Raw genomic sequence first — 10,503 nt, forward strand, 5'->3', positions numbered from 1 at the left:
GTTCAGGCAATGGCTTTCCAAGAAATTATTTTAACAAATTCAGTTCCAGCTGTGGCTTTCACATTCTTTTTTATAAGATAGTGACTGTTGATTGATTTGACCGAACAACCAAAAATCCAGTACCTTCCCCCTCTCCTCTAAACATAGGAAATCTGAGCTGTGTGCTGGTACACATCATTGATCCCAGCACTTTGGAGGCAGAGGCAGGCAGTTCTCTGTAAAAGACATCACGAGCATTTTAAAAGTCATACGGAGACAGAGCACAAACCCTTATGAAACTTTTCGGGGGACTTACTAATCAATCCCGACAACAGTCTTATCGGTCCATGTATCTTCCCTAAATTTTGTGTTCCTATTTTGTTTAGATAAGGAGCTGGCAATAAGATGTGTAAACACATAGTCAAGTTTTTCTTGTTCTAAAGCTTATTTGGGCACTTGATTGATCAGGAATGACAGTTTCCTGTTTGTGCTGCAGGGCCCTTGCACTGGAAATCAGCAGAGCTTGGCACACAGCAGGCTCTGGGATGCGGTTGTAGGCTTCCTTCACGTATTTGCCCACATGCAGATGAAGCTGTCTCAGGTAATTCAATGGCCTTCAACTGAATGGACCACAGACAGCAACATCAGCAAGTAAACCTGCTTTCAGATGAGGATGGTCGGGGGGCTTATTTTTAAAGATTTATTTTTACTGTTTGTCTATGTGGGGGTATGTGGACATGAATGCAGGTGCCCAAGGAGGCCAGAAGACGGCATCAGAGCCCCTGCAGCGGGAGTTATAGGAGGTTGTGACTACTTGGCCTGGTCGGTGGCAGCCAAATTCAGGTTCTCTACTAGAGCAGCAAGCACTCAACTGCTGAGCCATCCTTCCAGCCCTTACATCAAATATTTTAATAAAAATACTTTATGGCTCGTATAGAGAGGACAGCAGCTGAACAAGGGAGGGATTGCATCTAAGTCCAACTTGAGTGAGAACCAAAGAGTTTATTTGAGTTACTTACAGGACCATAGGTGACTCAAATGCACCTACAACACCAGAAGGTGCCCTGGGTGACTGACAGGCAGCAGCATCAGCAACATGGAAACACTAAAAGCCACACCCTGACGAGTCCCCTGGGCAAGGTGGGGCAGGTTCGTTACTACAGAGTTCTCTCCACCAAGCAACATAACAAAACCAAAGCACTTTATGCAAACCTTGTATGGACGGGAGTCATCAGAGATATCTGAGAACAATGGACATGAAGGAGCAAAGCAGGGCGTCACCAAACCCTCTACAGTTCACAGTCTTCTAGACTGTTCCCTGGCCTCTGTTCCTTAGAATTTCCCTCCTCTGTATTGGAAAGAGATTTGTAACCTGTGATAAATTTGTTCAAGGGAGTTTGTGCTTACAGACTCATTAACGGGCAAAGATGACGTTCACCCGTTACCAGGAAATTTAACTCTCTGAAAACCCAAGAGAAAATAATAATTGTCAGGATAAATAAGGAACAGACAGATGTCCCCCCAAGCCTCAGTGTTAATTCGCAGCCCATTGGAAATCTCATCTTCTGGATTTCCTGCTAATGCGTCTGTTCCGTTTCACACTAGAGTACACATGAGTAGAAAATTCTTAACAGCAACCCAGGGTGAGTATGCCTGTTCGGTGCAGTGATTCTGCATGGTCTATGTAGAGACCTGGCATGCCTGTCAGTTGTGAGTATGTGTCACATGACTGGAGAATGTTAGGTGTAGGGACACAGGTCTATTCTTGGGTGCTGATGGCAACCTTACTTGGAGTTTTGGTTGCCTTACATTTTCGCTGGCAGATATTGTTAAGTGGGGCCAAAATCATCCTTAGGCTGCAGCCTTGAGCTGTGTGAATCCTAGTTCTTTTTCAATCAAGTCTTTGTAGGCCAGATTGAGTGAGTCCTGGTCAGAAAGTGGATTCAGAGCTGCTTGGCTAGAGCTGGAGCAAGGAGAGAATGTTGTATCTAGTTGTTGGTGATGTCAGCCAACAGGAGAAGCTTCGTTATTCTTATCTAATCATTATTCTTTAATCTAATTAGTAATGGCATTTTGGAAAGTGAAGGAAGAGGGTTAGAAAGATTGCAAGAGTCAGAAGGAGCAGATGTCTGTCGTGGAAGAGTATTCGGCATCACAGTTGTACGCGAGAATTTACAGTGGCCGGGGCTGCCTGGACAAGATCAAGCCAGCCCAAACCCCAGTGTAGATGGGAGGAGGGCTCGTGTACTCTCTCCCCTAGGAGATATTGGCAACTGATGGCTGTTGGGAGAGGGAGAGTCCATTTTCTTCGGGGATGCTGTACCCAGGAAGCTGTCCATACTCCAGTAGGTGGTAGCACACCCAGGTACAACCAGGAAGCACTGAATGGACTCAGTGGGTATTTAAAGGGAGGGATAGAGAGAGCGAGAGCGGGAGAGAGAGAAACACTATGAAGTTGTGAGAGAAATGTGAAATGGAGGATAATGGGGGGCAAGGAGGAGAGTTACTAGGGAGTGGATTTGATCCAAACACATTGCATGCATGTACTTAAAAATAACTTTAAAGAAAGTCAAGGCAGCTGACGTGACCCACATCCACACGCCCAGAATTTCTACTTGGTGCATGTGCAGTGTTTTCAGTGTCTGGTGCTCCAGAGTCAGAGTAAACAACTCCTAGACAAAGAAAGATAAAACTTCTAGCGCTTAGGAACTTAGCTTCATATTATAGCAAAATGACACTTTATGCAGTTATTTGTTTTTTGTTTTTTGTTTTTTTGTTTGTTTTTTTTTTTAAGGTAGCCGGGTGTGGTGGCCCATGCCTTTAATCCCAGTACTCGGGAGGCAGAGGCAAGCAGATCTCTGTGAGTTCCAAGCCAACCTGGTCCCCATAGTGAGCTCCAGGTTAGCTGTGGCTACAGGGAGACCCTGTCTCAACAAAGAAAGGACTGGAGCAAGGTAATGAAGGACAGAGTAGAGGTGTGATGCTCTTACACAGGTTATTTGATATATGATGGGTGTGATGCTCTTACACAGGTTATTTGATATATGACGGGTGTGATGCTCTTACACAGGTTATATTCTGCACTTACAGTCACTCAGTCTAAGTGTAATGATTTTTATATACAACATGCTTATGCAAATAATGTTTTCATTTTAAAAAGATCACGAACAGCTGGGCGTGGTGGCGCACACCTTTGATCCCAGCACTTGGGAGGCAGAGGCAGGCAGGTCTCTGTGAGTTCAAGGCCAGCCTGGTCTACATAGAGAGTTCCAGGACAGCTAGGGCTACAGGGAGACCCTGTCTCAAAACAGCAACCAGAAGATGACAAACAAACAAATAGAAACAAACCCCAGAAAGCTTTAGTTAGAAAAGTATCGACAGGCTTAGTCAAATAGAATAATAAGATATATTGTGTAACACTGAGATCGATTGCAGCTGTGTATAGTTTTGGTTGGCCTTATTTCATATGTCCCTGATATACCTATTTTTCTGTGATAAATTGACTTTAAATAATATATAACAGGTTTATGTAAGAAATGAGGTAGGCTGGAGAGATGGCTCAGCGGGTAGACACTTACAGCCAAGACTGACACCCTGAGTTTGCTCCTGAGTCCCACATGGGAGAAGGAGAGACCTGACTTCCCCAAGTTGTCCTCTGACCCACACTCTCCACAGCATTTGCGCACACACACACACACGCACACACACATACACACACACACGCACACACACACGTGTGCACGTGCACACTAAATGAAAAAAAATAAATAAAACAGAAGATGGAGACCAGGGAAATTGATAGTCTTTTTCAAGTGAAACTATGTCGAGCAGCAGAAACAGCGGAGACTTGCCCAGCGTTTGTGCATGCCCTGTGACTTGGGGCTGTGCACACATCTGTTAGTCAGTGTTCTTGCAGGTACATCAGTGTCTCTGTAGACATGAACTCTACACACTCTCTGCTCCCTCGGTGGCCCTGTTTCAGTAAGCTACATACTTATAGCTGGCCGTCCTTCAACGCTTTAGGGGACTTAGTATTGGCCTGGGGCATTTTGTGTGTGGGGACCAATGTGAAGCCCTGCATGCTCTTTTTGCTTCTCACATGTGATGTATTAACATCTTCAGGATTCCAGTCAAATCGAGCTCTTGAAAGAACTCATGGACCTCCAGAAGGACATGGTGGTCATGTTGCTGTCCATGTTAGAAGGTAGGTTGTTAAATGTATGCCTTCCAGTTCTCTTTTATTGCTCAAGTTTTAGGAAAGATTTGTGCTTGTTTTGGGCATCACCATCTGGTTATATCACATCCATAATCAGGAGCAGAGAGTGCTGAATGCATGCTAGGGCTCAGCTGGTTTTCCCCATTTTATACAGTCCTGGATTCCTGTCCCGATGATCCCACCCTCAGTTAAGATGGAATTCCCACATCGGTTCATGTAATCAAGATAACTGCTCACAGGCATGCCAGAGGCCCATCTCCCTGGGGGGTTCTGGATTCATTAAGGTGACGATTAACACAGCTTTGTTACTCTTTTTTTAAATAATTTGAGAATTTCATACCTGCATATAAGTTATTTTGGTCAAATCCATGCCCACTCCCTCCCATATCTCCCCATCACTTTTTTCTGATAACTTCATGTATTTTCTTCTTCTTCTTTTTTATTTTTATTTTTTATGGGACTTTTGGATACTCTAACAATTCCCCCTCTGAAAAGGTATCCCTAAAATCTTTTAAGGATTAGATACAAGCTCCCAAATACTTTCCACATTATTGGCCTTTGGAACAGAGTATGTTGCTAAGAGGCCCAAGAACATTTTGACTTTTAGCCCAGAAATGGGCTACTTTTCTTTTTACCCTAACTCCGTAGCCAATTCCTACCTCCTATTCTTATCACACCATCCTCTGAAGGGGTTACCCAGATTGCCAATAGGGAATAGGGACGCAGACAGCTCCAGCTTCTTCCATGCTGAACAGGGATGCAGGGTGAGGCAACTGGAGTACCCCTTCAGTGGGTCTATCTAAAAGACTCCCAAATTCTATAAGTCATATGTGGAGGGAGGATCCAGGGGCTCTCAGGTGGTCCCCTGCATTTCAACCCCTATGCCAGAGGGAGGCCAGAACCAGCACTCTCTGGTGGTCTGCTGACATCATAGCTGATACACAGATGGATCACAGCTTTATTATTCTTTTTTTCAATTCAGTTTCTCTCTCTTTCTCTCTCTCTCCCCCTCAGTGCAAGTGCACGTGGAGGCCAGAGGTGACCTTGAGGTGCCTGCCTCAGTCACTCTCCATGTTTACTTTTTGAGGCAGGGTCTCTCACTGTACCTCATTATCTCAGCTGGACTGGTTGGCCAGTGAACTTCAGGATCTGCCTCCCTCCACCCCCCAGCACTGAGCTTGAGGCATTGGAGGCCGAGCCTGATTATTCCGTGGGTGCTGGGGACTCAAACTCGGGTCCACACACTTGCAGAGCAAGCACTTTACCCCTTGAGCCATCTCTCAGCCCATGATACTGTCATTCTTACATACCACTGTAAAGGGAAACTGAGGCTGGGAAGCCACTGCACTTCAAACAGGTTCCTCAGACAGAGTGAAGGATCAGAAAACAGGTTTATTCACCAGTGGGCTCAGTGAAGTCATCTCCAAAAGCCCGATACCCAGCTAGTAGTTTTTCTACAATATTTATAGACAATTCAGAGTCATTCCAGACCCACTCTGGCATTGGTGGGTACAGCAGTCAGGGGGCCTTTTACCCTATGTGACTGAAGGCCATGCACAGGGGTCTCCGACATTCAGGAGAAGGGGCTATGAGCTGGAATTCCAATCTGGGAAACATTTTTACAGAAGCAGAGGCAAAAGTTAAACATACAGCTTGTCTTTTTCTGCCTGAAGGAGACCTGGTCATAGGGAAACTGGAAGCCATTTTCCTGGAAGAGCAGGGGGCGCCATTTCCCAGTCAACCTGCTCCAAGTTTTTTCTCAATTAAATAATTTTAGTGGGGTTATTTTTGCATTTAATTTTAGTTTCCTTTATCACCTTTGTGTTTTGTTTTTATTCATCACCCACTCCCCTCCCTCCTCCTCCTGCTCCTCCTCCTGCTCCTCCTCCTCTTCCTCCTCCTCGTGCTCCTCCTCCTGATCCTCCTCCTCCTGCTCCTCCTCCTGCTCCTCCTCCTCCTTCTCCTCCTCCTGCTCCTCCTGCTCCTCCTCCTGCTCCTCCTCCTCTTCCTTCTCCTCCTGCTCCTCCTCCTCTTCCTTCTCCTCCTGCTCCTCCTCCTGCTTCTCCTCTTCCTCCTCCTCCTCCTTCTCCTCCTCCTGCTCCTCCTCCTGCTCCTCCTCCCTCCCACAAATAATCCCTCCTCCTGCTTCTGTGGCAATATTTTCCAGAAACCTCTCGTTCCCCCTTCTCCTCCCTGCAGACCTCTCCCTACCCTCTCATGATTTCATGATCCCCTTTCTACTTTCATCTCACACACACACACACACACACACACACACACACATACACACACATATATACACATATACACACATATACACATACACACACATGCACATACATATACAGACACACACATACACACACATATATACACACAAACACACACATATACACATACACACATACACATACATATACACACACACACACAGAAACCTAGATTCTACATATGAGAGAAAACAATTGAATATTTGTCTTTCTAAGTCAGGTTAAAATGCTGCCCATGTCAGTTTGAGTCTGTGCAGGATGAAAAAGTCACACTTTTCATTTTTCCATGACATCCCACCCAGACAACTCTGCAGACAGGCGGTGTACGGCAAATGCGTGTCTCTGTCTGTTGTGTCACAAAGGGGGTGGTAGACGTCTGGATGACCTCTAGCTGTCAAAACTGCTGCTTTAAGAAGAGCACATGGTCACTGCTGGAGCAGCTGGAAGTCTTGGTGGGAGGGTGAGACACTGCAGGAGGCACCTCAGCCCCATCTTCCCCAGCCCTCTCTCTGTTCTCCCATCCACAAATTCTGTTTTGCTATTACATTTCCTCGTGTCGCAGACAGTAGATGTAATTAAGAACTCAGGTCTGGAGAGACGGCCCAGCGATTAAGAGCACTGGCTGCTCCTACAGAGGACCTGGGTTCAATACCTAGTACCCACATGGCAGCTAACAACTATCTCACCTCAAGTCCCAGGGGATCCAACACCCTCTTGTGACTTCCTCTGGCAACTGCACAACGTGGATGCACTTGCGTACATGCAGGCCATACACTCATACACACAATAAATAAAATAGCACATACAGGAACTCAGACTTTGTGAGTCGCCAGTAGGGTTTAAAGTCCAGCTTTCCTTCTCCCTGAGCCTGTGACCCTCAGAGCTTTGTCTTGCTGCTGAAGTCCCTTCTTTGCAGTGTAGACAACGATAGGCTGATGTGTGAATAGCTCAAACTGTGAATACAGCCAAAACAACTAAGAAATGGTTGGTATTCTGTGATGTCTTATATGCTCCCCCATACACTCGCTCTCTTCCTCCCCCCCTCACTCCCTGTCTCTGCCTTCCTCTCCATCTCCCCTCATCCATATGCACTGCACTTTCCTCATTGGTTAGCTAAGGTAGCATTCACCTTTATGAGTGAGGAAGAGGCTGAGCCCTCGGCCCTCAGAGCCTGCTTGGATTCAGTCCTTTAACATGGTCCCATGTCCCAGTACCTCACCATGTGTCGCTCCACAGACACCACAGACCTCGCCAAGCACTGCTTTCTTCTGTCCTGGATTTCACAGCACTTCCTGTTCTAGGACTACAACTGTCTGTGAGTCTACAGTTTAGAATAATGCCCAGTTTTCTAAGGCTTATCAGTAATCTCCCCTTTTTAACTCCAAACACTGGATCAGGATGGATGTAGGACTGAGGTTTCCATTGTAAATCAGAGAGAGAAGAGGCACTGACCGAGGGTCTGCTTTGAGGTCCTGACACTAACTCTTCATAACCATGTCATGAAGGGCATATTAACCTGGCCTGGCCAAACCTCACTTATCTCCATTGTAAAATCAAAATTAATTTTAAAAAAAGTATGTGCCTTACAGGCCTAAGACTATCATATCAGGTATGACTTTTTTTAATGGTTTTTTGAGACAGGGTCTCCCTATAGCCCCAGATGGCCTGGATTCGCTATGGAGACCAGGTTGGCCTCAAACACATAGATAGCCCCAGCTGGCCTGGATTCGCTATGGAGACCAGGTTGGCCTCAAACGCACAGAGATCCGCCTGCCTCTGCCTCCTGCGTGCTGGGATTAAAGGCGTGAGCCACCATGGTATAACTTTTGAGTGTGAATTTTTAACCAATTAAGGGCTGTCCAAAGGCTCGTTTTCATGAGTAATATAAGGCTCAGTTTCAGTTTGGGGCCATTTGTCTTTATCTAAAACATCATTCTTTAAGTAAGTTCAAGGAAGAAAAATCATCTTTGGCTGAAATATTTTAAAAACATTTTATTCATTTATTGTATGCATGTGTGTATGTGTGGGGGCACGCACATGTAACAGCACGTGTGTGGAGGTCAGAGGACAATTTGTGGGAGTCAGCTCTCCCCTTCCACCTTGTGTGTCCCAGGGATTGAACTTGCGTTGTCATCAGGCTTGGCAGCAGGAACATTTACTTTGTGAATATGGTGTTTCTTGTGTTCTTCTAATGACTTTTTTGGTTTTGGTCTTTGGTTTTGTTGTTGTTGTTTGTTTTTCTGAGACAGGGTCTCCCTTTAGCCCCAACTGGACTGGAATTTTATATGTAGGCCAGGCTGGCCTCTGTCTCACAGAGATCCGTCTGCCTCTGCCTCCCAAGTGCTGAGATCAAAGGTGTGCGCCACCACACCCAGCTATAATCACTTATATTTAAAAATATAGTTTAGAATAAGTATCCGTCTCTTCCTGAGACTTCATACACTTCAGGTAAATTGAAGTGATATCTTTAGCTTAGATTTAATTCCAGGTCTGTATTATTATTTTATCTGCAGACACAAGTTTGGTCAAAACTGTTCACTTTGAAACCACTACAACTCTTTTTTCTACCAGGTAATGTTGTGAATGGAACAATTGGCAAACAGATGGTGGACATGCTGGTGGAGTCTTCCAACAATGTAGAGATGATACTCAAGTTCTTTGACATGTTCCTGAAACTAAAGGACTTGACATCCTCTGACACATTTAAAGAGTATGACCCTGATGGCAAAGGGGTCATTTCCAAGCGGGACTTCCACAAAGCCATGGAGAGTCACAAGCACTATACCCAGTCAGAGACCGAGTTTCTGCTGTCTTGTGTGGAGACCGATGAAAACGAAACACTGGACTACGAAGAGTTCGTCAAGCGGTTCCATGAGCCAGCAAAGGACATCGGCTTCAACGTCGCTGTCCTGCTGACCAACCTCTCCGAGCACATGCCCAATGACACGCGGCTGCAGACCTTCCTGGAACTAGCGGAGAGCGTGCTCAACTACTTCCAGCCCTTCCTGGGCCGCATCGAGATCATGGGCAGCGCCAAGCGCATCGAGAGGGTCTATTTTGAGATCAGCGAGTCTAGCCGAACCCAGTGGGAGAAGCCACAGGTCAAGGAATCCAAGAGGCAGTTTATATTCGACGTGGTCAATGAGGGAGGCGAGAAGGAGAAGATGGAGCTGTTTGTGAACTTCTGCGAAGACACCATCTTCGAGATGCAGCTGGCCGCTCAGATCTCAGAGTCAGATCTGAACGAGAGGTCAGCCAGCAAAGAGGACAGCGAGGAGAGGCCGGAACAGCAGGCGCCCAGGATGGGCTTCTTCTCCCTCTTCACCGTGCAGTCGGCCCTGTCCGCGCTCAGGTACAACCTCCTGACACTGGTGCGGATGCTCAGCTTGAAGAGCCTGAAGAAGCAGATGAAGAGGCTGAAGAAGATGACGGTGAAGGACATGCTGGCCACATGCTTCTCGTCCTACTGGAGCGTGCTCCTCATCCTGGTGCACTTCGTGGCCAGCGTCTGCAGGGGCTTTGCACGCATTGTCTGCAGCCTGCTGCTGGGGGCCAGCCTGGTGGAAGGTGCTAAGAAGATCAAGGTGGCTGAGCTTCTCGCCAACATGCCGGACCCCACTCAAGACGAGGTCCGGGGAGATGAAGAGGAAGGAGAGAGAAAACCCTCAGAGACTGCCTTGCCCTCTGAAGACCTGACAGACTTAAAAGAACTCACAGAGGAAAGCGACCTCCTGTCAGACATATTTGGCTTGGATCTGAAGCGGGAAGGCGGGCAGTACAAACTCATTCCTCACAATCCGAATGCTGGCCTCAGCGACCTCATGTCCAACCCAGTCCCCGTCCCTGAGGTGCCAGAAAAATTTCAGGTAATTTATCTCTAAATCATCACAGTGCTCTCTCTGTCTCTGTCTCTCTGTCTGTCTCTGTCTCTCTGTCTGTCTCTGTCTCCCTCTCTGTCTCTCTGTCTCTCTCTGTCATTGTCACTCGATCTGGACCGTAATTCACTATGTAGGCCAGGATGACCTTGAACTCAGAGAG

The 10,503-nt window shown here is 46.6% G+C and overlaps 1 protein-coding gene across 1 annotated transcript in view; it reads left to right on the forward strand.

The window, feature by feature from the left end:
- Positions 1-475: 475 nt before the first annotated feature.
- Positions 476-10,503, forward strand: part of LOC103735336 (ryanodine receptor 2) — a gene marked incomplete at both ends in the record, with an annotated part of 40,610 nt that continues 30,582 nt past the window's right edge. Inside the window, 3 exon segments of the mRNA XM_008834567.2 lie at positions 476-580; positions 4,102-4,183; positions 9,037-10,331. Of these exon segments, the coding sequence (XP_008832789.2) occupies positions 476-580; positions 4,102-4,183; positions 9,037-10,331 (1,482 nt within the window).

Source organism: Nannospalax galili, unplaced genomic scaffold, assembly GCF_000622305.1.
Source record: "Nannospalax galili isolate Female #2095 unplaced genomic scaffold, S.galili_v1.0 scaffold2671, whole genome shotgun sequence".
Taxonomy (NCBI): domain Eukaryota; kingdom Metazoa; phylum Chordata; class Mammalia; order Rodentia; family Spalacidae; genus Nannospalax; species Nannospalax galili.